General features: G+C 46.3%; 1 protein-coding gene across 1 annotated transcript in view; it reads right to left on the reverse strand.

Annotated features, from left to right (window-relative positions):
- FANCM (FA complementation group M) overlaps nucleotides 1-15,868 on the reverse strand; it is a 68,820-nt gene that overhangs the window by 32,169 nt on the left and 20,783 nt on the right. Inside the window, 6 exon segments of the mRNA XM_054400692.1 lie at nucleotides 2,348-2,554; nucleotides 3,749-3,942; nucleotides 8,210-8,311; nucleotides 8,689-8,817; nucleotides 10,135-10,267; nucleotides 11,459-11,590. Of these exon segments, the coding sequence (XP_054256667.1) occupies nucleotides 2,348-2,554; nucleotides 3,749-3,942; nucleotides 8,210-8,311; nucleotides 8,689-8,817; nucleotides 10,135-10,267; nucleotides 11,459-11,590 (897 nt within the window).

A 15,868-nucleotide genomic window follows, 5' to 3' on the forward strand; every position in this document is an offset into this window, starting at 1 on the left:
AATTAATATGAAAGCATTAATTACTCAGTTCAAGTTCTGTGATGGGGAAGACTGACATTAAGGACATGAAGAGGAAGTTCTTCCCAATGAGGTTAATGAAACACAGGAACAAGTTGCCCAGAGATGTGCTGGAGGCCCCATCCCTAGAGACAATCAAGGTCAGGCTTGATGGTGCTCTGAGCAGCCTGATGTGGTTGGAGATATTCCTGCTCACTGCAGGTGGGTTGGACCAGGTAAGATCTAGAGATCCCTTCCAGCCTAGTGCATTCTGTGATTAACATTTTTTAGTCTCCATAACCAGCATGAGAAAATATTTACAACTGATTTCTAGCATTTCTAACTCTCAGCCTTTCACAGCAGCTTCTCCCACCTCAGGCAGGATTCTTTGGACCCTCATTCCTGCTCCATACAAATTTAGACCAGAGGCACAATGTTAATTTATTGATTGAGATAAATAGGAGCCAGACTCTGAAATTTTGGGTTTAGAAACAGCTCATAGAGATCTCAGGCTTCTCTCCCATGAAACCTGATCCAGCTCAGAACCAACTTCACAACTACAGCTGCATGGTTTAGCACCAGGCTTGGCAGAGTTAGAGAATGGTTGGAGTTGATGACCTTAAAGGGCTTTTCCAGCCAAAATAATTCTGTGATTCTCCAAGTCTAAGTAATCAAACTCAGCAAAACAAATTCAATTTTCAGCCAGAACAGTGATGTGTTCCCCTAAAAATGCCTCTCATTCAAAGAGGGGCTGCATGATGAAACTGCAAAGCTGTGGTGTCAGTGGGGACTGCCTCACCTCCTCCTACCAAAATCCTGCCCTGCCAGATTCTTTGGATCAGCCTTTGGAATGGAGCTGCTGTCAGGTGAAGCTGGGCAGTTCAGTGCTTAAAGGGACTGAGAAGAAAGCTGGGGATAGACTTTTGGGCAGGGCCTGCTGTGCCAGGACAAGGGGTCACGGTTTGAACTGAAAGAGGGAGTCTGAGACTGGGGAGAAGAGAGAAATGTTTGACACTGAGGGTGGTGAGACCCTGGCCCAGGTTGTCCAGAGAGGTGGGAGATGCCCATGCCTGAAATCATCCTAGGTTAGGTTGTGGCTCTGAGCAACCTGCTATAATCATAGATGTCCCTGGGTGGATGACATGACCTCTATATGCCCCTTCCAAACCACCCCATAATTCTATGATCACTCTGATCAGTAAGCAGGTACAGCTGAAGATCAGATCTCCTGGCTCACAGCTCAGGGTTTAGTTTTCCACTAGCAGATGAGTTTCCCAAGGGGCAGCTTGCACTCAGAGACAATTAATTATGGTCTCAGTTGAGTTCATGAATTTAGCAAAAGTAGATTTCCACGTAAGCTGATCTCTTCAGACCTCACACGCAAGGCAGCTACCACTAAGCACTAGTCCGAGCGTGGTGTTGTCAGTAGCTCAGAGCCAGGAGCTTCCAGCCCTCCTGCTCTCAGAGACCCATCACTGCTCTCTTCCACACCTTGCTCCTTGGCAAAATATTCTCTGAGTTCCTGTGTCTCATGTATAAGATCAGTGTTATCAAGAAAAAGGGCTGGGAGCTCTTCACACTGAGAAGGCAGAGCTACTGTTAGATTATTGTGTGCTCCTCTTCTGTAGAGAATCTTAGAATGCCTTTGGTTGGAAGGGACCTTAAACACCATGTAGTTCCAACCTCCTGCCATGGGCAGGGACATCTCCTACTAGACTGGCCTTCTCAATGACCTATCCAACCTGGCTCTGAACATCTCCAGGCTTGGAGCCTCCACAATTTCTTTGGAAAACCTGTTCCAGTGCCTCATCACCCTCATGGGGAAGAATCACAGAATGAATTGGGTTGGAAAAGATCTTTAAAGGACCCTTGTCAAGACCCTTGTCTTGTCCAAGGCCCTTGCAGTCAGCAGGACATCTGCAATTAGAGAAGACTGCTCAGAGCCCCATCAAACCTGCATGTCTCCAGGGATAGGGCCTCAACCACATCTCTGGACAACCCGTTCCGGTATCTCACCACTCTCACGGTAAAGAACTTCTGATGTCCAATCTAAATCTACCCTGCTCTAGTTTCATTGTCCCTTGTTCTACTGCTGCAAGCCATTGTAGCAGTCCCTCCCCAGCTTTCTTATAGCCCCCTTCAGCTAGTGGAAGGCCACCAGAAGGTCAACCTGGAGCTGCCTTTTCTCCAGGCTGAACAACCCCATCTCACAGCAGAGGTGCTCCAGGGACAGTTCAGACATGGCCTGGTGTTCAGGACTGCTCTGGTTCTTACTGCACAGCACCTAGGTTTGAGGAACAGCCCTGAGAAGCTGTTTTGCTTCCCCAGGCAGAAGTAACCCCAGACTCACTCGTTCCTCACGCCCCTCAGCCAGGATGACGACGATCCTGCCCTGCCGCTTGCGCCCCGTCCGTCCCATCCTCTGCACCAGGCGAATTGGGCTCTTCTGGGCATCAAAGCAGATGATGAGATCAACTTCTCCAATGTCTAAGCCTTCTTCTCCAACACAGGTAGAGACCAGGGTGTTATAGCCACCCTCACGGAAGCGTTTTACCACCTGAATAAATGATTAAAGGCAAAATTAGCAGGGTAGCCAGAAGGCTCCTTAGACACACTTGGCAGTTTTCTAGACAGAAGGTGAGGAAATTCATGTAGGTGGCCAGCCTGGATCCAAGAGCTGAGGACAATGGGATGAGGCTGAACTGGGTCCTGCATTTGGGTCACAACAACCCCATGAACGCTCCAGGCTTGAGGCAGAGTAGCTGGAAACTGCCCAGCACCCAGGGGATGTTGGTTACAGCACCTGAATATGAACCAGTGTGTGCCCAAGTGGCAAAGAAGGCCACCAGCATCCTGGCTTGGATCAGCACAGTGTGGGCAACAGGAGTAGGGAAGTGATTGGCCCTCTGTACTGAGCACTGATGAAGCCACATCTTGAGTACTGGCTTCAGTTTAGAGCCCATCACTCCAAGAAGAACATTTTCAGGCTAGAGCAGGTCTAGAAAAGGGCAACGAAGCTGGTGAAAGGTCTGGAGAACAGATCTGGTGAGGAGCAGCTGAAGGACCTGGGGTTGTTCAGCCTGGAGGAGACTGAGAGGAGACCTTCTGGCTCTCTACAATTCCCGGAAAGGAGATTGGAGCCAGGTGGGGGGCAGTTTCTTCTCTGTAGTATCAGGTGACAGAATGAGAGAAAATGGTCTCAAATTGCCCCAGGGTAGGTTTAGGTTGCATACAAAGAAGAATTTCTTTCCTGCAAGAGTGGTCAGGCATTGGAACAGGCTGCCCAGGGAGGTGGTGGAGTCATCATCCCTGGAAGTGTTCACAAAATATATGGACATGGCACTTGGGGACATGGTTTAATGGCCATGGTGGTGTTGGGTTGATGGTTGGACTTGATGATCTTAGAGGGCTTTTCCAACCCAAACAATCCTATGATTCTTTGATATTAAAAATACAAAATTTAATCTCTATGAATTTGTCAATTATTATTTCATGATCAAACATCACAACACTGGAGAGATTCCAAACCCAGCTGGACATTGTGATCCTGGGCAAGCTGCTGTGGGTGACCCTGCTTTAGCAGGGGGGGTTGGATTGGATTGGATGATCTCCAGAGGTCCCTTCTAACCCCCATCACGCCGGGATTCTGTGAAAGCAACTGACCTGCAACACTTCAAAGTTCAGTCATTGTCTCTCAGGTCTCCTGTGATTATTTTCACACAACTCTTCCCTAAGTCACATCTTTCCTCACCTCAAGTTGCTCCTTCTGTGTGAAGCCTTTTGTGCTCTTCCCTGTGGAGTGGCCCACAAACGTCATCACTCTGACGACTGGACTGAGCCTGGAGAGCATTTCTGCAATCTCTTGTACACTGTCTCGAAAGGATGAGAAGATCATCACCCTGGTATCCACAGCAACCACAGACGGGCCTTCTGTCCTGACCTCATCTGATGCAAAAGAGCCAAGAAAACACTTTTATTACCAACTGAGTACTTACTAATAAAATGTAAGAAGTCCACCATACAAGGTTTACACTCACAGATCTCATCTCACTTAATGGGGCACACTCTTGTCAATGGTGCCCAATGACAGGATAAGGGGCAATGGGCACAAACCAGAACTCAGAAGGTTCCATGAGGAGGAAGTTCTTGATTTTGAGGGTTCAGAGCCTTGGAGCAGGCTGCCAGGGAGGTTGTGGAGTCTCTTCTCTGGAGACCCACCTGGACCTTGTGATCCTAGGCAAGCTGCTTTGGGTGACCCAAACTAGATCAAGTCCAACCATTCTCTAACTCTACCAAGGCTGGTGTTAAACCATGGCCCTCAGCACCACACCTCTGCATCTTTTAAACACCTTCAGGGATGAGGATTCAACCACCTTCCTAGCCAGCCTGTTTCAGCCTTTGAGAACCCTTTCAGTGAAGAAGCTTCTTCTAATGTCCAACCTAATCCTCCCCTGGGGCAATTTGAGACCATTTCCTCTTGTCCTGTCACTTGTTGCATGGGAGAAGAAACAAACCCCCACCTGGCTCCACCTCTTTTCAGGGAGTTATAGAGAGCCAGAAGGTCTCCCCTCAACCTCCTTTTCTCCAGGGTGAACAACCCCAGTTCCCTCAGCCAAGAGGTCCTTTCCAAGTCCTACCACGCTGGGATTCTGTGTATGAGAATCTTGCAAAGCAGGAGCAACAGCTGAGTCAGGATGCTCAGACCTAACCTGGTTATCGACTGGTTAGAAATGGTTCAGAGTTTGCCCAGACAACTTGGCACAAGTCCTCAGACAATGGAGGAGAAGAGCTGGTATTGTTCCTGAGGTGGCTTATGGCTTAGGTTACTCATCCTCTGTCTCAAATGTAGGGCTTTTTGAGGACAATGCTTTGCAGAAGCACTTGCTTGAACTTTAGACTGATCATCTAGTTCAGCTAGGCATGAACACAGTAAATGATGACTCAGAGTAGTTCAATGCTGCAGAACTCAACAAATCAACATTCTGGAGGTTTGTTGGCTTCTACTTGCTTTTATCCCCTAGAGATACCACACTCTTGCATGAGGTCTTGACATAAAAGCTGAACATGTTCTCCACTGCTCACAGAATGGGTTAGGATTTTATTACAGAGCCTTCTGATGGAGCCTTTTATTACAGAGCCTTCTGGATACATCTGATTACGTTTGGAATCTTAATAAGTACTCAAGGTTTTAGTGATAGACTCATGGCAAATCCCCTGACTGGAGGAGGAATAAATCAGGACAAGGGTGTGTGCAAAGTCCAACCCCAAAATTCAGCATGTAGCTGCTTGTCCAGGTCTACCTGCAAGAAAGAGGGATTAAGGATGGAAATACAGGTTCTGGGCTATGACTGGAATGGTACCATCAGAGATGCTGTGTCACAGTGAATCAAACAAAGAAATTCATAGTGTCTTAGTATTCCTGTCAACTGCTTGGTATGATTGGGTTGGAGATGCAAAGCTAGATCACAAGATGAGGACTAGGGGAGTAAGACCCTCCTTCTGTAAGTGAAGATCAGCTTGGTGACCACCTAAGGAATCTGAACGTACAGAAGTGGTAAAGGTAGTGGAAGAGGTTGTCCAGGGAGGTTGTCAATGCTCTTTCTCTGTAGGTCTTCAAGGCCAAGTGGGATGAAGCCTTGAACAACCTGGCCTAGTGCAAGGCGTCCCTGCCCATGGCAGGGAGGGGGTGGAACTAGATGACCTCCGAGGTCCCTTCCAGCCCAAACCATTTGGTGAATCTATGAAATCTATAGGACCTGATGAGATGCATCCAAGAGTCCTGAGGGAAGTGGCTGATGGAGTTGTCAGGTCACTTTTCATGATGTTTGAAACTCCTGGCAGACAGGGGAAATCTCTGGTGACTGAAAGAAGGGAAGCTCTGCGCCCAGTTTTAAACAAGGTAGAGAAAGGAGGATCCGAGGAAGATCATGGAGCAGATTCTCCCAGATTTTTTTTATTTTTCAGGCTCAGATAATTGGAGTTGTTCAGCCTGGAGAAGAGAAGGCTCCACGGAGACCTTCTGGTGACCTTTCAGTTCTTCAAGTGGCGAGCAGAAAGCTTGGGATAGAGTTTTGAGCAGGGCCTGTTCTGACAGGACAAGAAGTGATGGTTTGAACTAAAAGAAGGAGATTCACACTGGAGAGAAGGGAGAAATGTTTGACATCGAGGGTGGTAAGAGTCTGGCCCAGGTTGACCAGAGAGGTGGTAGATGTCTCATCCCTAGAACCATCCCAAGTCATGTTATTTGTATCACTGAGTGTGATGGTTTGAAACTGTCTTTTTAATTTTTCTTTGCAAAGTTCAAGCAGAGAAAGCTAAAGAGTGTAAATAAGTCACTATTGGGTGTAAGAAAGCAAAATAATGATTGTTCTAAACACTTCCATTGAATAGATAGAAATGTTTAAGGACTACTACTCAAAACAAAGTAGTCTGCAGTCAGGCAACTTGCTGGGGTGTCTGGCTGCTGTTTCTTCTTCTCTTCTGGTTGAAGATAACACACTGACCTTGGTGAGCTAAGTTAACAATCCTCTTGGCTTCTACCTAACTGCTTTCTGTCAGGGGGCATGGGGGGGAGGCCCCTGGGAGAGAGGCCCCTTGGGAAAGGTCCCTGTTGGGGGGAAGCAAAGGGATCTTGGTTGTGCTTCTCTGTTGATTGTATATATTTGTAAATGTTGTGAATTGTGTATATTTGAACATATTCATTGCATTTCATCATAGATTGTAGATTTTGCTTGTAAATAACAGCTTGCATTAGCTTCCAGACTGAGCCAGCCTGGTCATTGCTGGTGTGGGGGGAATTTCAGCTCACACTGACACACTGAGGAACCTGCTCCAGTTGCAGATGTCCCTGCTGACTGCAGGAGGATTGCACTGGATGACCTTTTAAGGTCCTTTCCCACCCAAACCAGTCTGTGATAACCTCAGGAGATAAAAGCTGGTGCTTACCACATCAATAATGATAACCTACAGCAAGATAACCCTCAGCAAGTTCGCTGATGATACAAAACTGGGGGGGTTGGCTGACACCTGTCAGGCTGTGCTGCCATCCAACATGACCTGGACAGCTTGGAGAGCTGGGTGCAGGCAAACCTCATGAAGTTTAATCAGGACAAGTGCAGGGTCCTGCATCTGGGGAGAAATAACAGGCACCAGTACAGCAGCTCCACAGAGAAAGACCTTGGAGTGCTGGTGGACAAGTTCTCCATGGAACAACAATGTGCTCTTGTGGCCGAGAGAGCCAATGGGATCCTGGGATGCATCAAGAAAGGTGTGTCCAGCAGGTCTAGGGAAGTTCTTCTACCTCTCTACTCTGCCCTGGTGAGACCACACCTGCAATACTGTGTCCAGTTTTGGGCTCCCCAGTTCAACAGAGACAGAGACGTGCTGAAGAGAATCCAATGGAGAGCCACAAGGATGATCAGGGGACTTGAGCATCATCCCTGTGAAGAGAGACTGAGAGCCCTGGGGCTGCTTAGTCTGGAGAAGAGACGACTGAGAGGGGATCTGATCGATATTTATAAATATCTGAGGGCTGGGTGTCAAGTGGAGGAGGCCAGGCTCTTTTGGGTGGTTCACAGTGATAAGACAAGGAACAGTAGGTTCAAACTTGAACATAGAAGATTTCACCTCAACATCAGTAGAAACTTCTTTCCAGTGAGGGTGACAGAGCACTGGAACAGGCTGCCCAGGGGGTTTGTGGAGTCTCCTTCTCTGGAGACTTTCAAAACACACCTGGGTGCATTCCTGTGTGGACTACCCTAAGTGATCCTGCTCTGGCAGGGGGGTTGGACCTGATGATCTCTTGAGGTCCCTTCCAACCTCTGATATAGTGTGAGACTGTGATACAGAATGTTTTGTCTTAAAGAGAAATGATGGTTTAGTTCTTCTAAAGAGGACTTTTCCACAGAGAAGATACACAGACACACACAGAGGTTGCCCAGGGAGGTCATGGATTCCCCCTCACTGGAGGTGTTCCAGGTCAGGTTGGATGAGGTCTTGAACATCGTGGTCTAGTGCAAGGCGTCCCTGCTCATGGCAGGAGGGGTTGGAATTAGACGATCTTTAAGGTCCCTTCCAAACCAAACTGTTTAATGAATCTATGAACAATAAAATAAAACACTTGAAGAAATTAGTAAATAATTCATCTGGGTATTTCTTTTCATCCACAGGTTCAATTGTTGAGACATTTTACTTGTGAGTTGTTGTTACTTACCAGAACATTTCTTGTTCCAGGATTTGAAATGTTCTATTACAATTTCTTCCAATTTCCTTAATTTTGGATGGCTGTAGATAAATTCCTTTTTATTTTCAAACACTGAAAAGGAAATAAAGATGTAAGGAAACCTACAACAAGGAAGAATATTTAGGGAACTCCATTACCTTCCTTTATAGTTCTAAGTCAAGACACAAAAATTCCTGGCCCCAGTTCTAACTGCATTCACCTAAAATCAGTAACTAATTATTTGAAATGGAAAAAAATATCAGGTTTTGAAGAAGTGGTGTTACTTTTGTTACAGCCACACTGCAAGAGACAGCTACACTGTGGCTGTAATAGTTCATCTGAAATGTTTAAACTGAAATTTCTGCAGTCATAGTTCATTTGAAATCAAATGAAAAACTGTAAACACAGAAAACCTCTTTGAAGGCTGCCAAAGCCACTGAAAAAAGGTAGACATAGAAAGAAATACTGACCTGTTTTACCCCTGTAAACATTTCCATCCCCTGAAGGCAGAGAGGTGTCTGCAAACATGTCTGTAAGCTGCTGATAGAGCTTCATGAAGTCCTCGCTACGACCAAGCTCATTCTTTGTACGGGTTAAACCTTTGTGAGAAGTTGAAATACTTCAGTATTTCATCTCTGGAGTAAAAATCATTTTCACTATCCAAAGAGCAGCTTTTTAGCTTGTGACAGGACAAGGGGTGATGGTTTGAACTAAAAGAGGGAGATTTGACCAGGAGGGTGGTGAGAGCCTGGCCCAGGTTGCCCGGTGAGGTGGGATATGCCTCATCCCCTTAGCTCTAGGTGAGCATTGAGAAGATCCCCTCTAAGGCTGTTCTTCTCCAGGCTCAACACTCCCAGGGCTCTCAGCCTTTCCTCCTCACAGAGACGCTCCAGACACCTCATCATCTTTGGAGCCCCCACTGGACTCCTTCCAGTAGTTCACTCTCTCTCAAACTGAGGAGTCCAGAACTGGACCCAGTCCTCCAGCTGTGGCATCACCAGGGCAGAGTACAGGCATAGGAGAACCTCCCTTGACCTGCTGGCTATACTTTTCCTCACACACCCCAGGAGACCATTTGCCTTCTTGGCCACAAAGGTACGCTGCTGGCTCCTGGGGAACTTGTTGTCTACCAGCACTTGTAGGTCCTTCTCCCCAGAGCTGATTTCCAACAGGTCACCACCTAACATTTACTGGTGCATTTGAGAATGTGAGAACAAAGAAAGGCAACATCAACTATCTGGTTTGCTTGCTGCATGGAAGATATTGCACAGCTGGGATAAGAATTCCAATGTGATGAGTCTAAACCCATCATCTGCTGGCAAAGAGCCCTAAAACCGCTGCATGCATCAGCTTCAAACTCAAGTACACACCAGTTTGTCTGTAGGGGAAGGAACTGCTCTACAATTTCTCAGTCTAAATTGTTTAATGAGAAGAAATGGCCTCACGTTACACCAGGGAAGGTTCATGTTGGACATTAGAAGAAAATCCTTCACTGAAAGGGTTCTCAAAGACTGGAGCAGGGTGCCCAGAGAGGTGGTTGAATCCCCATCCCTGGAGGGGTTTCGAAAAGGCAGAGATGTGGTGCTGAGGGACATGGTTTAGCACCACCCTAGAGAGTTAGAGAATGGAGGGACTGGATGATCTTAAAGGTCTTTTTCAACCCAAACCATTCCATCACCTGTCTCTCCAGAGATATTAATGCCATTTACTCTGAGTTCTCCATGTGTCTTAATCTTCTGATAGCTGCTGCTATACAACCACACTTGCTGTCCTAAATGCTTTAACATGATGGAAACATATTTCTCATAGGGATGAAGAGGAAGAAAACACCAGGTTTGTGCAGAACAAGCCATGCAGATGAGGGAAATAAGGAGTGGAGGAGACAGAGAGAAAAGATGTTTCTGAAGGCATCTCACCTTTTGATCCATCCATAATTCCATAGAGGTAGATAAATAACGACCGCAGTCCCATCTGCAGCAGCAGCTCGTAACCATGATACAAACTGATACAAAGTGCAAAATCTCCCTCAATCACACCTGGGTGCATTCCCTGGGAAAACAGAATAGGCTCAGCCAGGCAGGAAGTCCATCAGGAGTCATACTGTAACTATTCTGACTTAAAGTAAGGCTGACATTGGAGAAGCTGAGCCAAAGCACAAACTCAGGTCTGACAATGCAGTCTGGAATCAAGTTAATTCACAGAATCCCTGTCTTCAAGGTCTCTTCCAAGCCAAACTCATTCTGTGAATCTGTGAATGGTTTGGGTTGGAAGGGACGTTAAAGATCACCTAGTTCCAAAACCCTGTCATGGGCAGGGACACCACCCATTAGACCAGGTTGCTCAAGATCCTACCTGGCCTTGAACACCTCCAGGGTGGGGGCATCCACAACGTCTCTGGGCAACCTGTTGCAGTGTCTCATCATCCTCACTGTAAAGAAGCTTCACCATAGGGAATTTTTTTCACAAGGACAATCAGCCACTGGATTAATTTCCCATGGGGAAGTGGTGCAGTTCCCAGCATTGGACACCTTGAAGATTCAGCTGGACAGAGTGCTGAACCACCTGTACTCTTCCCAAGCAAGCCAGTGCCAGATGATCTTCGAGGTCCCTTCCAACCCGAAATCCTATGATTTTTTTTTTCCACTTCCAGAGGGATCTCCAAATACCTGAATTATCTTCCAAGATCAGCTCATTACTTACTGATGCAGCAAGATTCAAAATCTGGCAGCTGAACAATCCATCATGTGGCAAAACAAGAGATTTCTGGCACATCTAACTAGGCTACAAAACTAAAGCCAGAAACATTGGCTTATATTCTGTGAACTCTGTTTCCCAGTGTTCTTCTAGAAGGTAGACAGGGTTATTTTTCTCTCTTTTTTTGGGTAACATTCTTTAAGGTTATGAAATGTTAAGAGTGAATAACAATTTACAGAGAAAGAGGAGCAGGAAAGGAGTTTTGAAGTGGAAAGTGTAAACTTGGCAGTCAGTAACTACAAGTCCTCAAAACAACTAGAGCCTGGAAAAGGGAGCCTGGAAAATCCATTTCCAAAGATAAGGCTTCGTTAAGCTTAAGATGAAGTGAAGGCTTCATCTTTGCCTTAACTTTCTTATATTAGCATCAAAGGCTGAGTTTATTCCAGTGCTAAAAATGAAACATTTGAAAGGAAATCTTTTGTGAGTCAGGAAAATGTGCATGCTATGAGGGATTGTTCTCTATTCATTCTGAAATTAAGAACTTACCAGGTTTTGAGAGGAAGGGTTCTTCCTGTACTGATCTCGGGCTAGAATGATCTGGTACTTTGTCAGGCTGGGAACATCTCGTCTTGCTAAAACTCCTATTTTAATGAGGCGTCCAGTGAAGGTCTCCAGCACCTACAAAACAAACACAGAACATACAAGAGAAGTCAAGGGCTCTGAATGTGGCTTTTTGAAGAGGTTTCCTCTTCAAAAAATAAGCAGCTCATTTATTTTATTTCAAATGTATCATTTTCCACATCAAACTGTATTGATTTCTCAGTAACTTGTGGCTGTACTGAAGGACAACCTGGTGCTCAGCCTCACCATGAGGTCCTCTGCCCTAGTTAGGCCACATCTGAAGTTCTGGGTGCAGTGCTGGGCCCCCAGTTCAAGAGAGACAGGAAAGTAATGGAGAGAGTTCAGAGGAAAGACTGAGAGACCTGGGGCTGTTGGGCCTGGAGAAGAGCTGCCTGAGAAGGGATCTTCTCAATGCTCAGCAAGAGCTAAAGGGTGGTGAACAAGAGGATGGGGCCAGACTCTTGTCAGTGGTGGCCAGTGACAGGACAAGGGGCAATGGAGGCACAAACTGGACCAAAAGGTTCTATCTGAACAGGAGGAGAAACTTGCTTGGTGTGAGGGTGCTGGATCCCTGGAGCAGGCTGCCCAGAGAGGTTGTGGAGTCTCCTTCTCTGGAGAGATTCCAAACCCAGCTGGAGAGGGTGACCCTGGGCAAGCTACTGTGGGTGCCTCTGCTTTAGCAGAGAGGTTAAACTGGATGATCTACAGAGGTTCTGGAATTTCAGACTCAGGACAACAATCTGCGAGAAGCCAAAATGACAACAGGTAATTTCCAGCACTTCAGAAAGTTGTGTGGAAGGAACAGGAGTGAGGAAACATGAGCAGAGAGCAACAAGTGCCTGCAGGGTCTCTGGGCCCAGCACAGAACTGTGCCCCACTTCCTTGGGAAGCCAAAAGACAATTTGTTTTTCTCTATCACGTGTACCTGCTTTCCACATGGGCGAAACAAGGGAACTGACCTGCACTAATTCATCTTAATCCTGTTTTTCCTCCTTGTTTTTCAGCCTTAGGTGGTCAGGATTTTTTTTTTTTCCACAGACTTAGTTTTGCATGAGTGCTAAACTCTGCCATAATTGCAGTAATCAGATTTGCTCCACAAAAATTACTGACAATCTGTTGGCCCACTTGGCTGGTGGCACCAAGACCACCTCAGGTCACAACAACAAGCTTCTCCAAAGGCAGTCTTGACTTGCTTTGACAGCAGTTCCCGATTCTACTTATATCTATATGGTGTTATCCAGGCTTTCCAGCCACTTTAACAGTAGCTCAGCTGAACTGGTGTAAGAAGGCTACAGAAGAGCAAATCTTCATAGAATCACAGAACGGTTTGGGTTAGAAGGGACTTTCAAGATCATGTAGTTCAAACCTCCCATGCCATGGGCAGGGACACCTCACACTAGACCAGGCTGGTCAAGGCCACATCTAGCCTGGTCTTAAATACTTCCATCTATGAGAAATTTCCATGACATGGACTTTCAGGTCTCATCCGTTGACCTAGTTTACAAAAGGTAAGAAAATTGTGTTATATCTGTTCACTCAATGTATACCCCTGTCTGATTTAATCAATCTTCTGCAGAACGAACCAAGAAAGACTATTATGGGAGACAGCAGGAGCCAGTCAGCTGGAGCTTCAGAACTAACAAGGAACAGTAAACATAACCTGCTTAGATACAGACCCAAGGGCTGCTCAGGGTGATCACGTTTATCTTCCCTCCATACCTTGGTTTTTAATTAAAAGATAAAGCTGCTGGAAAGGCTCCTCAACCTTTCCAAAACACGCAAGTGTTGTGTTACCTGTTTACAAACTAGAAAATTAATTTAAAATAATTGCTTACTAGCACTCAGGGCTTTTTCTTCCTACCTAAACTGACCTCCAAAGACTGACAGCTTGGTCACAGAATCAGACTTGTTTTTTGGAAGGACCCTGAAGATCATCAAGACCTACCATTACTTAACATTGCCAAGTCCGCCACTAAACCATGTCTCTCAGCACCACATCTCCACTGCTTTGAAATCCCTCAAGGGAGGGGGATTCCACCACTGCCCTGGGCTTCGCAATCGTCAAGGGGAATAAATTGTTCCTCATGTCCAACCTAAATCTCCTCTGGTGCAACCTGAGGCCATATACTCCTGACTTATTCCTTGAGAGAAGAGACCAACTCCCACCTGGCTCCAACCTCCTTTCAGGGAGTTACGGAGAGCCAGAAGGACTCTCCTCAGTCACTTCCTCTGGGCTGAACAGCTGCTCCTCATTGGACCTGTTCTCCAGACCCTTCAGCAACTTCACTGCCCTTCTCTGGACCTGCTCCAGCACCTCAATATCCTTCTTGGAGTGAGGGGCCCAAAACCAAACACAGCAATTCTCTAAACAGAAATATTTTCATTTCATATAATCATAGAACTGTTTCAGTTGGAAGAGACCTTTAAGACCACTGCTTTAAAAAGCAACTCTTCATTCTCATAACTAAGTCTTGAACAGAAGAGTTAGGACTGTTTTCTGTGAGAATGTGCCAGAATTATTCATGCAGGACAGGCACAGGAAGACCCTCTACACAATGTCTCCAAAAGTCAATTACTCAATTACTGAAGCATGAGGCATGGGCGAGGACATTTGACATTATAGTAAGAGAAATTTTTCGTGTGGTACGGAGTTAAATTTTTAAGTAGCAAATAAACACAAACCCCAAACACTGGATTTTGATGAGGTAAGAATAAAGGCCGTTTCAGATTGCTCTGAATCTGAAACAGCTTGCCCAGAGAAGTTGTGGATGCCTCATCCCTGGAAGTGTTTAAGAGCAGGCCAGATGAGGCTTTGAGCAACCTAGATGATGGAACTAGATGATCTTTAAGGTCCTTTTCAAACCCAATCCATCCTGTAATTCTATAAATAAAATTTCAAACCCCTTTTAGTATGCATAAACCATTTTAATAAGGTAAAGATCAGAACTGATTTTATAAGATGTACAAAGGATGAAGGTGAGAGAAATCCAATCATATATCCCAGGGTAGTCATTGGAGTGTTACTAATAAAGGATTAAGAGGAATCATAGAACTGTTGAGGTTGGAAGAGACCTTTGAGATGACCACATCCAACCACTCACCAAGAGCTCACAATCCCACCACTGCTGCTAAGCCACTGCCACTACAACACATCCATCAGCACCACATCCACATGTCCTTTAAATCCCTCTAGGGATGGTGACTTCATCGCCTCCCTGGGCAGCCTGATCCAGGGCTAGACAACACTTTCTGTGAAGAAATTTTTCCTAATAGCCAACCTCAATGTCCCCTGGCAAAACTTGAGGCCATTTCCTCTTGTCCTGTCACTTGCTGCATGTGAGAAGAGACCAACCCCAAACCAGCTCCAGAAGCATTTGCGGCAGTTGGAGAGGGTGATGAGGTCTCCTCTCAGTCTCCTTTTCTCCAGTCTAAACAACCAGATTTCCCTCAGCAGCTCCTCATAAGACTTGTGTTCAAGATGAAGAGCAGAAAGGAAAAAAGATGAGAGACTCATGAAATGATGAATGGATAGATGGATCAGCTAGGAAAGCATGAGTTCAAAGTGAGAAGACACAAAAAACCAAACTTCTTGAAGATCTCTAATGCTTGGAACTTTGTACAGCACATGGTGAACTGGCTTCTGCAGCTTTAAGAAGAGGCTGAGGGGAGACCTTCCGGCTCTCTACAGCTCCCAGAAAGGGGGCTGGAGCCAGGTGGGGACTGGCTGCTTCTTTCAGGTGACGAGTGACAAGAGGATGGGAAATGGCCTCAGATTGCACCACTGGAGATTTAGGTTGGACTTCAGGAAAAACTTTCCTGCAAGAGCGGTCAGACATTAAAACAGGCTGCCCAGGGAAGTGGCAAGTCACCATCCCTGGAAGTGTTCAAGAAACGTGTGCACATGGTGCTTTGGGACATGGTTTAATGGCCACAGTGGTGTTGGGTTGATGGTTGCACTCAGTGATATTGGAGGTGTCTTCCAGATGAAACAATTCTGTGATTCTGCGGACTAAGAGTTGTGTACAGGGAGATGTTAGGTTCTGGCTGCACGCAATGATGTTACAGTCTTTTCCAAGCAGGTGATCTATGATTCCGTGAGGAGAGAGCAGCAAGCCTGTGAGCAGAGGACACTTGGAACTACGGAGCAGCCAGCCTGCGAGCAGAGAACACTTGTTGGAGCTCAGTTCAGCTCAGTTCATCTCTGTGCTGCTCATCTGAGCTGCATCAGCCCTACCCCGTGCCGGCAGCTCAGTCAGGCACTGCCACACCTCCCTGCTCTCCGTCCCTCCCTCCTGGCCGGGCAGAGGTGGGGGCCACCCCCCTTCGCCTTCAAAT

This window comes from Indicator indicator, chromosome 4 (genome assembly GCF_027791375.1).
Source record: "Indicator indicator isolate 239-I01 chromosome 4, UM_Iind_1.1, whole genome shotgun sequence".
Lineage (NCBI taxonomy): Eukaryota > Metazoa > Chordata > Aves > Piciformes > Indicatoridae > Indicator > Indicator indicator.